The sequence below is a fragment of the Xenopus laevis genome, chromosome 7S, assembly GCF_017654675.1.
Source record: "Xenopus laevis strain J_2021 chromosome 7S, Xenopus_laevis_v10.1, whole genome shotgun sequence".
Classification (NCBI taxonomy): Eukaryota; Metazoa; Chordata; class Amphibia; order Anura; family Pipidae; genus Xenopus; species Xenopus laevis.
Window position 1 is genome coordinate 71,193,250 of NC_054384.1, and position 19,402 is coordinate 71,212,651.

Genomic DNA, 19,402 nt, shown 5'->3' on the forward strand with positions numbered 1-19,402 from the left:
CAAAAGCTGCTAAAGTATCCAGTGGAACAGCATCAGGACCATGGTCAGCTCCACTTGTGCAAAGTGAATTGAGGCTGCTCTGTGGTTGCCTTGCATCCCTGCTGTGCAAAGCACTCAAACTTATTTAGAAGATTTGTCTGATATTCCGTACATCTTATTATTTTGGTCTCGGCTCAAACCTGACAAAATCCCATTATTTCCAGTAGGAAATTATAGATGTATTTTATTTAGGTGAGAGGAAAAGAAAATGTTCTAATTGATCAATAATTTTGGTAATCACTGCTGTAAAAATTGTATTTTAATAGTATTAACACAGTCACAACGATGTAGACCAAACGTTGATAAAAACTATTTTTAAGCTTTATTTAAAAAAACACATTTCATATACAGTTCTTTATAAATAGAGCCTTCAATCTGATTTTTAACCTTTAAGGTGTAAGATTTATGATCTTACACCTGTGTACAAGTGTATCTGTTGTACACTTGTACACAGTTCCAAAGGGGAAGCACATTTCATAAAGTAGTTATTCACCTTCCAACACTTTATTTTCAGATAGTTCACCAGAAATACTTTTTCCAATTACTTTCTATTTGTTACAGTTTTAATAATATTGACGTTTGTTACAATTTTTATAATTTTGAAGTTTCATTTTTCACCTTCTTTGACCTCGATCCTCTTTCTGAAGCTCTGGGAGGGGGGGTCCCTGACTCTGTAACTATTCTCAATAGTTGATACATTTCTTATCTTTGTCCCTGCCGAACAGAATCTAAGTTTCATTAAAGGCAGCTAAATAAATAATAACATAGTTGCTAGTATTCCGCAGATGCTTTTGAGAAATGTATCATCTTTATGTAGCAAATTGTAACAAGTCAGCTGCCATACCTGGATCACTGAGACAGGAACAGAACTTTAAACTTTCATTTTCAATTTTGGAAAACAAAAAATTGGAAACAAAGTCTTTGGAAGGTGAACAGCCCCTTTTATATGATCTGACATAGAAAAAACAGGCTTTTCTACAAACCAGAATAATATAAAGTTACACTGTATTATAAAAAATAAATAACATTTCTGGTTTTGAAGTACACATACAATGTATTTTATAACAGCTCATTGCACTAAGGGTGTTATTTACTAAGATCCGAATACCAGAAATTCCCCGAAATCTGAAAAATTTGTGATTTTTTTTTTTATATAAATTCTTTTATTATTCGGAATTTATTAAACCCTGATGGCTAAAAAGCCCAAGTATAAAAACACGGCATCTCAAACCTGTCGAGGTTGCATAAAAGTCAATGGGATTAGTCCCTTTGATTTTTGGTTGTGTCGGGGTTTTGGGCAATTCACCATGTTTTCTGAGCTTTCGGGTGAAAACTCAGCTTTTGAGGGAAAGTCACGAAAAAATCGTGAAAATCTGAGCTTTTCCCGCAAAGCAAATTTTCGTGTGCATTTAAAAAAAAAAACAGAGATTGTTCCCACAGTGTTCATCTCACATGCAAGCATATATCTAGCCTCAGTGAAACATGGAAGCCCAGTTTCTTAGCTTTCAGACAGTGTCAGACTGGCCCGGCGGGATACCGGGAAAAAACTCGGTGGGCCCGACCCTTAATGGGCCCCCTGCTGGGCCAGTCCCCTCTGCAGATCGGAATAGAAAAAAAAAATTCTAGGCGCAGCACAGCGCCATCTGTGCATCTATTCATTCAGGAGCGCCCAGCGGCGCCTTCACGCAGGCGCACGCTCTGCGCATCATAGTAGGGGGATGGAGGGGGCCCTGGACATTAGTCCCGGTGGGCCCTGGGCCCCCCAGTCCGACCGTGCTTTCAGAAAATAATGATAGACTTGCCCTTGAAAACTAAGTATCAGTGAGGGAAAAGTAAGAAAATATTCTTATTTTGTAGTTTTCTGTGTCCTTGTAGAAGCTCTGCACAGCTTTGCAACTCAGAACTGTTTCTGAGTGTTGGTATAAGATGCAATTGAGTTTGTTACAAGCACTTTGTTATTCAGTGCTTCCTCAAGAGGGTGGTGATATAATGGGTACACTGAGTTTACATTACAATTAATTATTTACATTATAATGTACGTTTGACAAGAGAGTTTATCTGGCAGTGAGAGAGTGGTCCTAAAAATGGGGTGGTGTAAATAGGGAATACTGTGGATTTCAAGTTCACCACACAAACAATAGTGTGTGTTTGTTTGTTTGTTTGTGTGTGTGTATGCATTACATTTTTAGGACAATAACACACACAGCATTTTGTCACATAGCAGTAAAAAACACATAATCACACAAAAATTAATCAATGAGGTTATGTGCTTTTGCTGACATGTGATTTTAAAACAATTTTTTTTTTACTCACCATAGGCATCAAATCACCACATTTCTTTGCTTTTATCATGGAATTCACCAAACATAGTTCAATGAGTTTTTGTCTGATTAAAAGTGAACCCGGACCAATACATGCTCATTATTAAAGGTATATTATGTTAATACCTCGTTTCTGTTTTTACATCTTCTTTACTCCCATTAACAGTTATCTTTATTTCAGTTTTCAGGGAACCATATACCGTGCGAGTGGAGGACCAGCGTGCCATGCGGGGCAGCACAACTGTCTTTAAGTGCCTCACCCCTCCCTCTGTGCAGGAATATGTTAGTGTGGTGTCCTGGGAGAAGGACACTGTGTCTCTCACATCAGGTATGCTCTATAAAGCTTTGTCGTAATCTACAGCAATTGAAAGGGAACCCCCTTTACATATAGAAGTAATAAAGTCCTCAGTGGTCTATATACCTGACAGTGATCCAGGTCCCCTGCATTTAGCAGTAATCTTTTATTTATGAACAGGATGGCATGTAAACAGGTTCTGGTGTACCTTACTGAATTGAGAAGTAAAGGATTGGACGCATCAAGTATTAATCTTTATAAACCATTGATATATTACTGTGGATTGCACATACCAAATATTCAAGCCTTGACAGCAATTGCAATCTTGTACATTTTGTAAATTCCAAACACCTAATCCAATATAAGATGGTCATAACATGGCGTAAATTAATTATCATGCATTATGCTTCTATTAATTTATGAGATATGATGTGTAAATTGTGGCCCTGTTTAAATACAATTCTTAGCATTTCAGTAGCAGCCTAAGGTTCAAAAACATATGGAGGACCTCCCTTTATTTGCTCCTCTTATAGATTATTTTCTCATGTATTCAGTTGCATAGAATCCCATATGTAGCAATTCCGCAGTTATACACAATATTCGTTTGTTTTGTGTGTTCCATCTAATCTGTGTTATGACTAACTGCAATAGAACCTCTGTTTTAAACTTCTAAGAGGCCATGGTAAATCTTCCTTGGATTTAAAAAGCCCTACTGAAAAGCAGATGCATTGTACTCTCTGTTTTTGCTTCAGTTTGACTCCTTGGGTCTCTCTTTTGAATGGAATGCCTGGTTCCGTGACTGTGGTGTTGGTTAATGTAACTGCAAAACTGTAAAGGAGAGAGAGAGAGAAAGAGAGCCTATAGATATATATATTTTACAGAAAAAAACTTTAAAATCAACCCTTTATAGACTTTTGGACAAAATGTAACTGTATGCATTTAATTAGTATGACTATTATGTATTCCCTGTACACACCCATGTAATATGTATATTTAGACCCCAGTTGATTACTCAGATCTGCCAGACTCACATATGGGATACATCCCCTCCAAACATGCAGGTGCAGAGCTAATTATAAGGCTATTACAGACTAATAACATTACTGGTAAAGCTAACGATGGGACTATAATTAGTCCAACACCTGCGCAGGTGCAAAAAGATATCTTGTGACATATTGTCAGGATCTCTTAAAGGAGGGGGTGGTGCATATGCAGTGTTTATGGAAACTGTAGACAGATACTGAAACTAGTAAGGTGCTGTGAATGACTGCAGATCGTTTCCAGGTTATAAGAGCTCAAATGCATTCCATTATAAAGGATCTGCAAGAAACAGATCATGTTCTTGCACACAACCATACACACAGCTGTTTTATGTGAGTCTGTATTTTGGATTTAGTGAGATGTCTGTCAGAGAGAATGCATGTACTAATACCTGTTGCAGAAGGCATACACACGTTGCTGGCCAACTGGGTCCACAGGATTTCTTTTTCCAGTTTAGCTGTACGTAGGGCATCCTGCTTCAGAGGATATAATAATATACATAATATTCTGCTCTAGTAACCCATAGCAGACTATCATAAGTTTGTTTTCAAATCGATCATAAGTATTGCACCTGAGAAAACTTTGTGCCTTTTATTAGATATGGGGTGTTATGGTCACCTGCTGAACTAGCTCTAGTCACTCGTCAATGACTTCAAAACTAGAGACTCTGTGCAGCTGAAGTAAAATGTAATAATAAACAAAAACAAGGACAACTGATGTATGCCGATGCATAACTGCAGAGAAAGCAGATCCTGCAGCTTTGGGGACAGGGTTTGTTTCCTTTGTTGGGGGGCTGTGATATGTGGAAAATTGTAGGTCACTCGTGTTTTTTTCTGCATTGTGGGTGATCTGCTATTTTGGCTGGGCCTAGAGGATGACCTCCAACATTACGCCACTGGATGTATGGTACAAAGTATATAAAAAAAATGTCTGTATAAAAGGCAGTGGTCTCGGCAGGCAACATGCATACAGACATGCTCATGGTCAGGGCAGGCAGGAAACAAGCAAAACTCCAAGTAACAGGGAATACAGGGAAGTCAGAAAATAGGGGAACAAGGGCGGGACAGGAATGGACAGAAATGGATTCACAGGATCTCAAGAGACAAGAATACAGAAGGTTTGATCATAAGGGAAATGCTTAATGATACAGCATTGGGTAGAGGAAGAGACATGCTTAAACCCATTTTAATAAGGGAAGTTTACTCCGGAAAAAAGAGGCCAGAGGGAAAAGTTATAAAATGTACTGCTGAGCAACAACTACATTTTCTCCTCATTCTTGACCAGGGAGTTTGTGTCTGCTATTATCTATCTCCCTTGTGTCATACTATTGTATATCTCCCAGAGTAGATATTTAGACAATAATACAACCATTTGCATACATATTTTTATGTCTGTGTGATAACCAACTGACATCTGGTTGAAAAATAGCCATGACCTGTTTTTGGACTCAATTTTTTATGTTAGACTAGTAAATCTTGTGGTATGTTGCTAGTGTAAGGATTCATTTTGTGCTATACTTTATACACCATGATTTCCAGTGTGGAATAAATGGGTGCAATATGGCAGTTGTTTTGCACTTTTGCATCTTGACTTCCACACTTGCTAAATTGATGCAGATCTCTGTGCTCCCATTTCAGAGCACAGAGCTCTGTGGCTGCCCCCATAAATACAGCACTGCCTATGTCATGACAGATGGAGGCCACAATGTCCAGGTGGTAAAGTCTGTGCTGCCTTGTACCTGCTAACCATGAGCTCTGCACCTCACAAGTTGAAAGAGCTTACCCAGACACAAGTGCTCACTGAATGAGCACGCTTTTACACATTTTTACACACAAGTGGCACGCTTTTACACATTTCTGTCCTCAGTAAATGATCGCTAGTAAATGACCCCTCATTTTTTTGGAGTATTGGATAAAATCAGATTGCTTTCAGCATCCCATCTATTTGCTGTAGGCCTGTTTCTGTCCTTCCTTTATATATAGATATCACCCTCAAGTTATATTTTCTTAAGCATGCCATATTGATGTGTGTTATTTCATCTGACTGTATGTCAATGTATTTGTGTGTATTTTAATATGGCTGTGCAAATGCTGCCCCCCCCCCTTCTGAAAATCTCTATTCTGTATTCTTCCAGCCTGTGTGCTATTATATCATGTTAATCATGTCCCCCGGAATGCGGTTCATACAATGTGTTTTACATCATGCTGGAAATGAATACAGGAGCTTGTGCACCCCTAACTGCAAAAGGGTGAATTTAGTTTCTGCAGGCCAAAATTATCCCATACAGTATATTTTTTATCTGTGACCCTTTTGGCTTATTCTTTTGTAAATGGGGTTTGATAAATTTGGGGGTAAGGGTTTTGGGGGATGATTTTTAGGAGCTCTACGATCTTCCCCATGAGGTCTGGAATGATTCTTATTTCATCACCATGGAAACGAGAAGAGAAGGTGCAAGATGTTTTCATTTTCTGTGCTAATTCAGATATTCAGATGAAGTTGTGAACTGTGGATAGAAGGGGGAGAGAGTGAGGAGATGAAAAGATATTGGGGGGGGGTGAAAGATTCTGGGGAAGAGAAACAGCATATCATTTATGAAATAACTAAATGATATTGAATGCATAAAAAGGGAAATATCTTAAAATAAGGAAAGTAGAGAGATGGAGGCTCAAATAGCAAAGAAAATACTTTGCATTTATTTTGTATATATTTTTGATTTTGATGTTGATTATTGTGAAGCCTGCTGGTGGGCAAGTGCTAAGTAATAACATCGAAAATGCTGTCGACTGTATTGCATCCTTAAAACCTCACCATGTATTAATTCTTCTTGTATAACACTGTAAGCTTATACCTCTACTACTTCTACTTCTACTACATACTGTACATGAACAGCAAACATGTTTAACATGAGTGGTCAATAGATTATTAATATATACAGAACTGTCCTCCTCATTGGGAAAATGAAATTTGATTTTGCAAATAAGAAAAAATATAATTTATATAACTACCCAGCATACATTATTTAAAAATGTTTATCGATTTTAAATATATAGCAAGTTTAAGTGTAAATGTAATTGATACTGTATTAAAATAAGTATTGTCTGCACTGACTCTTGAAATAATATAGCAGTAACTAATTAACATGCCTAAGTATTGAGCAGCCCCTGAAATGTCCCTGTGTCTGTGTGTGTGTTCATTTGTGCTGTAGGTATAAAAAAGCATCATCATGGATACATTATATTCCTTGGTCATAATTCTACTCCATAGAAAAAAAATCAGACACAATTGCTCATGGGGAGCTTGTGAGCAATGCCCTAATTCTAATGTGTACTTTTGAATTTATTTGGTACCACCTAAGCCACTGTTTGTTAACCTTGTTGGGTGGAGCCAAAATTATGTATAGGAGTCATAAATGCAAGTTCTTGAATTACTGTTGGCTACATATATTTATATATTGTTGGGTATATATACAAAATATATCTTATTGCTGTAGGTCATACATTTTTTGTTTTATTAAAAGGATTCTTGATTACCCAAACTTATATACCAGGTAAAAACATAGCTATAAGCTCATAAATGACATCAAAAATGGCATACTTTCCTCCATAATTGGTTCTAGAAGTTCCAAGGACATGAAATAATAATTTACAACAGACCTTATTCTAACTGACTTTAGATCTAAAATAGCAGCATTATACTAGTATTATTAAGTTGAATTTTGGACTAAGGTCAAGGTGGATGCAGAGGTTTAAGGGAAACTGCTACTCCATTTACTGTATAATCTGGTTTAATGTATGAAGATCCAGTGTCTATGGCAGTGGAATTCATTGAAATTATTTGGCCTTCCAAATTTTTTAGGTGCATTTGGATCTTGACCCAGTCCACCAGTAAGACCAAAATAATGTTATTGTAGATAACACTATGATTTTGTTTTCTTTTTAATAGAATATAGCTAAAAAATCCCCAGTCTTGTAGGCAATTCTGAATAATATATGGTACTGGTCTCACACTGGACTAAAGATTAACATTTTCTTTAAAAACAGCCCCTTCATTAGTTGTGCTACACTTTCTGCCCATGTCTCAAATGAGGGGTGGGCGGCCCCTGCCAGAATCACAGTTTGAAGGGGTTAGCCAATCACAGCACAGCAGTAACACAAAGAAAGACAGACTTACGATCATAGCAGCTGCTGATTGGTTGCTATCGTACAGTGCTGCCGGCTCCCCTGCACAGCTTGGGTAAGGAGGCAGCAGAAATTTTCAATAAATCAGCCTGAAACAATTAGTTTTTTTTCTGCACATTTCTTCTATATTTAAAAAAGTATAATGCACTGTTACATTCTTGTTTTACACATAATTTGTCTCCTTTAAAGCAAACTGCAGTAGCTATATGTAGCATTTTCCGACATGCCGTGCTATATATCAAACATTCTGAAAACAATCGTAAATAAGCACTGTGTTCCTGTGAAATTCAAAAGAAGTGACTTAGAAATAAGTAAGAAAGCAGTGAGAACGAAAGTCTCAAACGCAAGAGAACTTTGACCTAAGGAGTCTTTATATATCGTGGTGTGCTTCTTTGCACCCCTGTTTTAATGCAGCAGTGTGGCTTTGGGTTTCTGTGTTCATTTTAATAGCCGTGAAGTGTTGGATTTGTTGTGGGTGTCTGGGTATCTGTAAATATTGATGCTGACGTCCAGTCTTTATTATAACTGTGTAATGTGTATTATTTTTGTTTCAGTAATGTTTGCCATTGTAACATGCTGACTGCTGTATTATCTACAGTGTCTGATTTTTGCACTCTTAGTTTTGCTCTCTTTGTTACTATCCTACTTACACAGCCCACCTGCCTTATTTCTGGTTAATATTTTAGTTTGAATGTCAGATGTGTTTACTCTTTGTTTTATTGTCAGGTAGGCTTTGCATATGAGAAATGTGCATTCATGTTGGCAGGGATACTGTTTATTTGTGCATACTTTTTGGAAGGGATACTCTTAATGCTAGTGATACTGTTTATCTTGTTGTCCAGATTTTAGTGATACCATATCTCTCTCTCTCCATGCACTCTACTTCTAGGTATCTGTGATCACACTGAATTTTGTGGGCATTAATAATTAGCTCTCTGATCATTCCTCTGGTGTACGGCATAGGTGGTCTGTGTTACGCAGATTATATAGTAGTGCCATTTATTGAAAGACTATAGTGTTGTTTTATGCATAGCTGTTTTTATTTTTTTATGTAATATGTTTCTAGTCTGCATTTTATTTAAGAAATTTCATTTTAATCTTACATTGATTTTGATGCTTAATTTTTAATTAATGCTTTTCCTGATAGGATTGCCACATTTTCACAGAAAATGAATACATAGATTACCTTGTGACTTCTGTTGGCAGTTAAGAGGTTAAAATGGTATCCTTCCTTCACATCAGTAATTAGTGGTAATGTGGGACTGTTATTTTTCTTTCCGGACTTTTTTTTCCTGTGCTTGGGTTTCTGCCTGCAGCTCAATAGCTGGTAATGAAAGAATCATTGATAGTCTGTGTCACAGTGTGACAAGAGGAGAAATCCTCTCTATTGCTCACATCACTGCACCATTGTTTCTAGTGAACCACACAGTTAAGTGTTTTGTATAAGGGAGGAGATTTGGTCACTCACAGTACTTGCCCTAAGTGAAATACAATTTGTTTGATTAGCTGCATACAGTGTACTCCATTTAGATAATCATTTCTTTGTAAACACAGAAGCCCAAGACAATGGATGTAATGCTTGGAACTTAGGATGTGTGTTTTTTGGATATTTATAGTAAGACAGTCTGGCATGTAACCATGTGAAACCCTATGGGGGGAATTCACAAAAGTGGTGATACCGAGACAAAAGAAAAGTTGAGATAAAAATGTCAGATTTGCCACCAAATTCACAAACCTCTATCTCCACGTTTGTGAATTTGTCTTTTAAGCAGAAAAATTATACATCATTTTTTCAGGATAAACTGGGCTTTCTCAATCTGCCTACATATTTGTGTAATTCCACCTCTGAAACAAGATATACTATGATATGCTATTTTGCATATTATAGGGATTTGTATCAGAAATATTTTTTATAATCTTAGGTCAAGTGTCTAAGTGCTAAAACTAAAAAATTGGCTGGGAGGCTTTACTTTTCCTTTAGGTAATATATTCACTCAAATTGCTAATATTGCCTCATTCAGTAAGCTAAAACTAGTAAAATAACGCAAATGTGTGAGTATAACATTGTATAAAATACACTTTTTTTTGCTTAATCAGTGTTTTGTTAATGAGGGCTTTTACACCTATTAGACAGAAACTTGTGCCCTAACAATAAGATGCTATTCACTATTAATATGATAATAATTCCCCAAATGGGGCATCTACAAGAAGTGTAAATGACACATGGGGAAGAGTTACACTGACCTTTACTTCATTTTTAAAATGTCGGGAGAAAATGTCACCATTTTCGTGCCGTTTGAAAGACAAATTCGTGCCTGTAAACTGTCTTTCTTTCAATAAGAAATTAAAAGTTGCAGTTGAGTCGGAATTTAGGCAGATTTCTGTTTGTGAATATGAAGAAAGTATTTTACACCAGTTTACCACCACTTTTACTCCATAAATGGGCTATCTCCACTTTTGGGAATTCCCACCTAAGTCTCAGTGCTTGTGTATTTCAAGAGATGCTGGAGGTCTGATATTTTTTATTTCAATGATAGCACAACATAGAATATTGTGACTCAGTATAGGAAAAAATAACTACAATGTAGACATCCTTAGACACACACTTGTGATATTCATGCCTGAGTTACACACCTGGAATAAAACTGTTTACCCAAAATAACTTAGAACTTGGGTGCAGCCGTGATGAGTCCATCACAAGAGTAAGCAGATAAGGCACAATATTTGAAGTATCACTCGCTGGTAGAATGGCATATTCTGGGCGCATAATTCCCCACTCTCTGCAACAGATTCATCTCTTTTGTAGGTTTTGCACACTGGACATCAGATCACACCAACACAGTAATGGGCTACATACTTAAATGTACAAATTCATAGGTATGATGTATGTATTTATATAATCTTACATACAATACAATACAATACATTCTGTTTTTACAAAGGCAGTGATATTCAAAATAGTCAATTAACTCTACCCCTGCTATGCAGAGAATATTGTGCTGCATTGCAGACTTCTTACAGCTTGAGGACTATCAGTTGAGGCTTTCAGGGTCTGTGTGGCATTTAATGAAGCCTTAAGGAACATTTTCAGTGTGAGACAAATAATGGCTCCTCATTCTCCTGCTTGCTTCATTTTCAGTTAGGTTTTACAAATGTGATCACATTTAATGCAGAAATATTCTGCCCAAACCTGAAATTTAAAATGCTGGAAATTCTGGGGGAGACACTTTACTGTAAATTGAAGCCAAGATGGATGATTTCAGTTAAAGTCCTCACAGCAATGTCCCCCCCCATGCTGCTCACTTGTGCATGCACAAACAAATCTTGAGCCAGCACACATCAGAAATTGTGCACAAAGTCACAAATTGGTGTGAAAACACATCATTTTGTACTGTACTGTACAGTATTTGAAGGGAACCACAGGGTTCACAAAAACATTAAAAAAAAGAGAATTTTTTGCATACAGCCAAGAAAAACGAAATTAGAAGGAACATTGTTTTACAAATATGCTCAAGTGTATCTGAAATTCTGGGACTGAAATCCCTGCTGAATAAGTGTGGGGGATTTTTGTACCAAAAGTGTTCCAAAGCCCTGCAGCAAAGAACAGTGCATTTACATCTAATCTGCAATAAATAATTCAGCTTGAAACCCAGCGAGGTGTTGGAAATTAGCATTTCCCCTCCTCCTCCCTTTAGATTTTTTTTTTAAAAAAATCACTGCACCAAGTTTGTGAATGTCAAAATCTGGAGTTTGTTTTCTTGTATCATGCTGGGCCATAGTGATGTGGGAACAGTGAAGGTAGGAATATAAGGGAAAGAATGATTTATACTTGCCTAACCACAAGAGATGCAGAGAGGCTTAATAAACCAAATATTGGATCCTGGTTTGAAGAGCTGTCTGGCATGTCACTCTACAATACAAATCGTAATTGTTAACTTTGCAGAACAGCAAGGGGCCCATTTACTTTGCTCGAGTGAAGGAATAGAATAAAAAAAACTTCGAATTTCAAATCGTTCGAATATTCGACCATTCGATAATTGAAGTACTCTCTCTTTAAAAAAAAACCCCTACTTCGCCACCTAAAACCTACCGAAGCTCAATGTTAGCCTATGGGGAAGTTTTTTTTGGTCGTAGAAAAATCGCTTGATCGATTGATTAAAATCCTTCGAATATCGAAGTCGAAGGAATTACATTCGGCAGTCGAATATGAAGGGTTAATTAACCCTCGATATTCGACCATATGTAAATCTGCCCCCAGATGTTTATACATTGGAATCAGTCACCGGTATTACTTGTACTGCAGAGCATTATACTGTATAAAATGGTGAGCTGAGAATAAAAGGGGTTCTTTTACCATTGGTTTCTTACCAGCCTGAAAGTGGTGAAAACATGGCTCTATTCTAAGTTAATAGCTTAGCAGCAGGTTCACTTACCAAATGCCTCATATGAAATTTTCACATCCCCATCCAATACCTCAGCTTTTTATTATTACAACTTTATTCATTTGCTTCTCCTTACCTCTGTTAGGGTTAGTTTTAGGACAGGGTTAGTTTTAGTTTAGGAGCATAACTGGGTACAAGAGCCATGATGAAAAGTTGCTGCACATTCTATAACAATGAGTAATATAGTGAATAAAGTACCCCCTCTTGTAAAATATAAGGATATTATTAGTTACCGAGGAGTTTCATGACCATATAAAAACACGAGGCCGAAGGCTGAGTGTTTTTATACAGGTCATGGAACTCCGAGTAACTTCTAATATCCTCATATTTTACAACTGGGGGTACTTTATTTATTATAATACACAAATTTTAGTGAGTCATGTGACAGAAATGACATCACTACTCACCGTTTATAACTGATGACATCACTACTCACCGTTTATAAGGATATAATTTACAGGATATTCATGGCTTTTGTGTATTATAAAGTGATATTGTTAGTGTGTTAGAGAAGGCTAGTGCAGTTGCATTGTGCCAGCCCAGTCCTTTGTTAGTATTATACTGTCTCTCTCTCTGCTGTGTTTTCCTCATTTTTCTCTTTCCTGCTATCCGACTCTTTTCCCTCTATCACAGTATGGGCCCTCCTCTCCTACTATCCTACGATGATAGCTGCCTGTATATTCTGGTAGTTGCAATGATGAATGATGTCTAAGGCCTCTGTGTGATGGAGATACAACTCAGGCTGTTTGTTTTCAGAGAGCAAAATAAATGATCCCAGTTGTAAGGGGAGAACACAGAGACTCCTCTGTAAGTTATATTTTTATTAATGGCAGCCTCTCTGAGACTACATTTTCAAGTATATGCTTAGGTTGATGGGGTTAAAATGATTTCTTCATCCGGTCAACAGCATACGCAGAGAGCTTTCACCATCAGGACCCAGTGGCCCATGCAGAGAGGGCACTTTGATGCAAGGGTTTTTCGCTCAGGGAGAAGGTTAGTTAGTGGCAGGCAGCCAGCTTGAATAGACAAAAGATTCTGCCTGGCACACATTAACCATACTCTCAGGCACGTACCCATGTAATAGCCTGCCAATCAGAAAGCTCCCCTCCCTCTTTCAGCTGTGCCAGTCTCCAGGAGTGTTTGTGCACAAGAAAGGGTGCCAGATGGCAGAGTTGGGGGCTGGTGGCAGGTATGCCCGTCTCTGTCACCGTGACAACCAGCCTGGCAGTACCGATGGGAGAATATGCAGTACGAAGCCATGAGTCTACCATTCAGCGCAAATACCAGGTTAAATTTAAAAAAGCAATATGAATGTAGTAGTCCAATGATAGGAATAGCCATGCTTTCAGTAATAGGACGTATCCTGTCATACCATATAACCACACATCTTTTGTGTAATAGCCAATTTCTAAAACCTGCCCTTTTCCCTTATCAAGCTCAATGCAGCAATCACTTCTATTCTTTATGCAGTCCTTCAGCTGTACCCTTATAACATCTTTCCTTTGATTCCACTCATGCTACAATTAAGGCCGTTTTCTCCTATTTACTGGGTTGCTAAAACCAGGTCTGGATTTGTGGCAAGGCTGCAAAGGCCTGAGCCTAGGGCAGCAAGTTATTAGGGGCGGCATGCCGCCATGCCGCTTGCTGAGGAGCATTGGGGACGCATAGCTTCCCAGTGCTCTGGTGTGACTTCGCTCATTAGAGCGGTGCAGGCAGTGGGTCCCAGGACCAGCATGGCCTAGGGGCGCCCGCGGCTAAAATCCGGCCCTGGCTACAACTCCCCCTGCTTTACTTTGGGCGGCTATTTATGTTTGTTGACTTATACATACCTTTGGACAGCAAGTAGGCATTATGTCTATATGCTGAAAATGACTGTGTTTCCAGAGTGTCATACAGTGTCTTAATACACTTTATGTAGTTTGGGAGCTACTATTAATGTACTATAGTTTCTTATTTTTCTTACTGTGATGGATAGATAGAGAGAGAGAGATAGATATATAGATAGATAGATAGATAGATGATAGATAGATATTTACATAGATAGATAGATAGATAGATAGATAGATAGATAGAGATGGATGGATAGATAGATGAATACATGGATAGATGAATAGATGGATAGGTAGATGGATAGATGGATAGGTAGATGGATAGATGGATAGGTAGATGGATAGATGAGTAGATGGATAGATCGAAATTATAGATATATAGAAATGATGGATAGATAAAGATGATGGATAGATAGATAGGTGTAAGATTCACCTTTACTCCCCTTTACGGTTGTGAGGTTTCCTGAGGGATGTTTGTGTGGTGGGGGAGGATTGCTTTTGTGCGTTTGAGGAATAGTCTCTCCTCACTTACCATGCACAGCTGTGCATATTTGCATAAATCATAATCTGGCTGTAATGTGATGAATGGAGGAGGGGAAGATACAGAGATGTAGAGAATATGGCAAGCAGGAGGAGGGGGGAAGCAAAGAGAAAAGAGGGCAGGGAAGAGAACAAGAAGGGATATAAATGGGGAGAAAAGGAGATGGATAAAGATAAAATGATAAAAATACGTAAAAATGTGATGGAGGAGAAATACAACTAAAATGAAAATATAAAAGTGTCTCTTAATTTGCTTCAAATTTATTTTATCCTTTGAAATCCAGCTGCAGATATGGATATGTGTGCAGTTTGTATACACGTTCACAAGTTATCATACATCTCCGGTACAGACACCTCTACATGTTGTTCCACAACTTAACATATAGGGCTCTTGGACAGTCTTTTAGGGTCTCTAATATCCCAGTAGATCCTAAGTCTCATTGGCTAATTCATATAAACATTAGTGACCATTTGTGTCTATAATGTTGTCACACTATGCGGAGCCCAGAGAACATGCACGAATGTTCCTCTTAGCATTATCCATGATTTTGATGGATTAGCAGGGTTGTATAGCTGGTATTGCGAATTTCTTGTGGTGGAAGATGTCTTATATAATTATTAAAAGGCATGTAACTTAAATTAATCTCACAAGGAAAATAAAAGCAAAAAATGTGTGTCAACTGTAAAACACTATTATTACTATTGTACATTTTTATTTATTTTTTTAAACAAATCAGTTCACGATTTATAAAGCTGCGTAAAATGATTTAGAGCTGGCAAATGGTGTAAAATAAATGGTGCATTTATAAATGTGTCTTTACACTTTGCATTGCAATCCCTGAAATACAATGCTAAAAATAACTAGTTGCCATCTTGATAAAGCTGCCTGTTTTTTGATGTCATTATTTGAAGCCACTTCAGACCTGGCAGAGCAAATGGGAAAAATTCTGGCAGGAAAAAAATTCCAGCATAAGAAGTCAGTTTTTTCACAGCATTTCACTGAATTTTGTGGTCACCTAAAATCCTGGTACTGAATAATAACTGCCAGACCCAGTGCTGTATAAATGTATGTATATTTTTATTTATATAGGGACAGGACTAGGGGTATGCAGAAGATGCACGTGTCTAAGGCACAAAGTTGGGGGACGCCAGACATGTATATTTTCTGTTGCTTACTCCTTAGTCCGGGCCCATGACCCCTAGTTGCCTGGCAGTGTTCTGCATCCTTATGGTTAAAGTACACAGATGTGCGCCTGTTCATGCGCTCATTTGCATGTGTGCATGCATGCACCAGAGGGGTGGAGAGCAATGCGCCTGTCAGTGCTGTGCCATTACATAAACAAACATATTTTCTAGTATACTGTAAGTTTGAAGACGCCACTTAATTACTTCCCCACATTGGTCACAAATAAATGCATCCTGTGTATCAAGATCCACCTGCTAAGGCAAAATGCAGCACTCAAGCTGTTTACAGCTAAACTGTCCAGCATCCTGTAAACCTGTGACCTGATAGGAGGGTACTACAACAAATAATGTACATATAGGGTACTACAACAAACAGAGGCCCATTTATTAAAGGTCGAATTTCTAATTCATGTGAATTGTTTTAAATTTGAATATACTCACAATTCGCCTGGGACGTTATTTAAGAAAAAAAATTGAATGGCTAATATTTGATCAAATGGTTCCGACCTGAAAATTTGAATTGTATTTGATACAAATTCGATTCGTACGAATCTAATTTTTCACCCAAAAAAAAAACTTGAATGTCAGGAAGGCTATTAACATCTCCAAATGGCTCAGTGGACCTCTGCCATTGACTTGTACAGGAACTTGGCAGGTGTTGAAGATTCGAATTAGGACTGTTTCCATGGTGGAGGTGTGATAAATCTCACATTCAGACATTGAAATAGGGGGATTAAATTTCGAATGTGTGAATTTTTAATCTTGAAAATTCAAATCGTCTATTCGACCCTTGATAAATCCGCCCCCTAGTGTTGTAACAATTACCCTAACTGAAATTGTGGAGTCAAAGGCTGTTAGACTAGCTGTTAACTAGTAATATATTTCAAGATATTTACTGTATGTAGAGTGACGGAAAAGAATATATGGTGTTGGGGAGCACCAACCATCAAATACAGTATATGGTGTGCAAAGCCAAATAACAGTTATATGCACAAAAAGGAGAGAAATAGAAAGAGCTGGCCCTCACAGTTGCACCTTCCCATATATAACCTCCGAAGTAGTTGGAAGCATTGAAATTAAAACATAACTTTTAATCTGTATTTAAAATAGATGTCCATACAAAAATAATAAAGGTTAAAAGAACAGCGAGAAACAGGACGTTGATTGACCAGTAATGGAGGGTTATCACGAACAGTGCTGAGCAGCTATTTAACCCAACAATAGGTTAATCTCAATTGATGTTGGGTATGGATTGTGAACCTAATCAGCAAACGGCTAACTTGCCTTGCTGATAAATGTCTATTTTATCGCTAATAAATTCTAGTACACGGTTCAGTCAGCCAGTTCCAACCCCTTCACCCTCATGTTTCACCACCCGCAGTAGCGTACCCTACAGTGATAATGCCGTTTTGCTTCGGTGCTTGATTTCTATAGAGAGCTGAAGTTCTGGCCCACGGATCAATTCACCACATCCAACCCCTTCACCCTCGTAGTACACCCTCCCGATCCGTTTTACAATAAAGGTCCCTATCAGACGTCCTGCCTAGCTGAAGCTAAAAGATGCGCCTCTTTTAGCTTCAGCTAGGCAGGACGTCTGATAGGGACCTTTATTGTAAAACGGATCGGGAGGGTGTACTACGAGGGTGAAGGGGTTGGATGTGGTGAATTGATCCGTGGGCCAGAACTTCAGCTCTCTATAGAAATCAAGCACCGAAGCAAAACGGCATTATCACTGTAGGGTACGCTACTGCGGGTGGTGAAACATGAGGGTGAAGGGGTTGGAACTGGCTGACTGAACCGTGTACTAGAATTTATTAGCGATAAAATAGACATTTATCAGCAAGGCAAGTTAGCCGTTTGCTGATTAGGTTCACAATCCATACCCAACATCAATTGAGATTAACCTATTGTTGGGTTAAATAGCTGCTCAGCACTGTTCGTGATAACCCTCCATTACTGGTCAATCAACGTCCTGTTTCTCGCTGTTCTTTTAACCTTTATTATTTTTGTATGGACATCTATTTTAAATACAGATTAAAAGTTATGTTTTAATTTCAATGCTTCCAACTACTTCGGAGGTTATATATGGGAAGGTGCAACTGTGAGGGCCAGCTCTTTCTATTTCTCTCCTTTTTGTGTATGTAGAGTGACCAAAGTTTCTGGATCTTCCCCTTTTAAACAACCAGCAATCGTCGTTTCTCCTTGAGTTAAAAAGTTCAAAATTCCAAAACTTATAGGGGTCAGCGCTAAATGAAGCTCAGGGAAAAAAAGTTGAATGAAAAAAGGAAAAAAAAGGGGGGGAAATGGGGATTTTGTAGTGTAGTATTACTTACAATGTTGTAGTTCCTCAACCTCATATGTTCCCAAAATTACCTTAGGTGCAGTTACCCTTTAACAGTCACCGCATGTGAGTATTGGATGGGTACTTACAAACGTTAACTTTAACATGTGCTCATCAAAGGTTGCAGGGATGGAGCCAGGGTCAGACTGGGGCCCGGGGCCCACCGAGGCTGCTGCCCCAGGGCCCCCATAGGGAGGTCGTGGCATTAAGAAGCCTTGGTATTGCGCGGATGTGTGTGCTCAGTCTGTTCCTGGATGGAGCTGTTAGATACTACCTCTTGATTTGTGTGATTAAAATCAGGCATAGCATATCCCCTAGTTTAGTCAGTGTTGTTTCAAGTGGCTTTGGTGATTTGTGGTTTGGACCCCTACCCTCGTTGCCTCTACACACCGCTAGCTACTTCCTGGAGGCTGATGTCATCTCCAAGCGTCCAGGAAGTAGCTAGCGGTGTGGGGAGGAAATGCAGGTCAGGGTCCAAACCACAAATCTCCAAAGCCACTGGAAACAACACGGACTAAACTAGAGGATATGCTATGCCTGATTTGCAGCAAAAGTAAAAAGGGTAACTGCACCTAAGGTGATTTTGGGAACATATGAGGTTGTGGTACTGCAACATTATAAGTAATACTGCACTATAAAATCCCCATTTCCCCTCTTTTTTTCATTTTACTTTTCCCTGAGCTTCCTTTAGCGCTGACCCCCTATAAGTTTTGGAATTTTATATTTCAAGATATGCACAATTTTAGGAGACCTACAACCTAAAATAATATGTCCATAAATGATGTATAGAATATACTGAACTTATCGTACCAACCCAGAGGTTCAGCAGCACTGTAACAGTAATAATCTAGGCTGTTACACACAGCAACTACCCCCCTGGATCTTGTTAGGCCATCTTTTGCATGTCAGTGACACTGCCCATGCTCAGTATGCTCGTGAGAAGCTAAGCTTAGGGGTCACTGGAAACCATCAAAAAGTTAGCAGGAAGTGTGGTTACATCTGTCAGTATTTTATATTGTGAGTTGGTGCGTAAGTTCAGGTGGTTAAGAGTAGCCCAGATCGTGGGTGTGTTTGTGAATCAGCAGAAAAGATGATGGGGAGCTAATGTGGACATCTTCAGAGGCACTGACCTCCCTGCTGAAGTGTTGTAGTGGCCTTGAACTGAACAGAAGTCCAAAGCATAATGTGTAA

The 19,402-nt window shown here is 38.4% G+C and overlaps 1 protein-coding gene across 3 annotated transcripts in view; it reads left to right on the top strand.

Moving 5' to 3' along the window:
- The window catches only part of LOC108697593 (Down syndrome cell adhesion molecule-like protein 1 homolog), a 149,677-nt gene that overhangs the window by 41,274 nt on the left and 89,001 nt on the right, over nt 1-19,402 (top strand). For all 3 annotated transcript variants that reach the window (XM_041571373.1, XM_018227768.2, XM_018227769.2), the window contains exon 3: nt 2,542-2,688. In XM_041571373.1, coding sequence (XP_041427307.1) covers nt 2,542-2,688 — 147 coding nt within the window. The remainder of the gene's footprint in view (nt 1-2,541; nt 2,689-19,402) is intronic.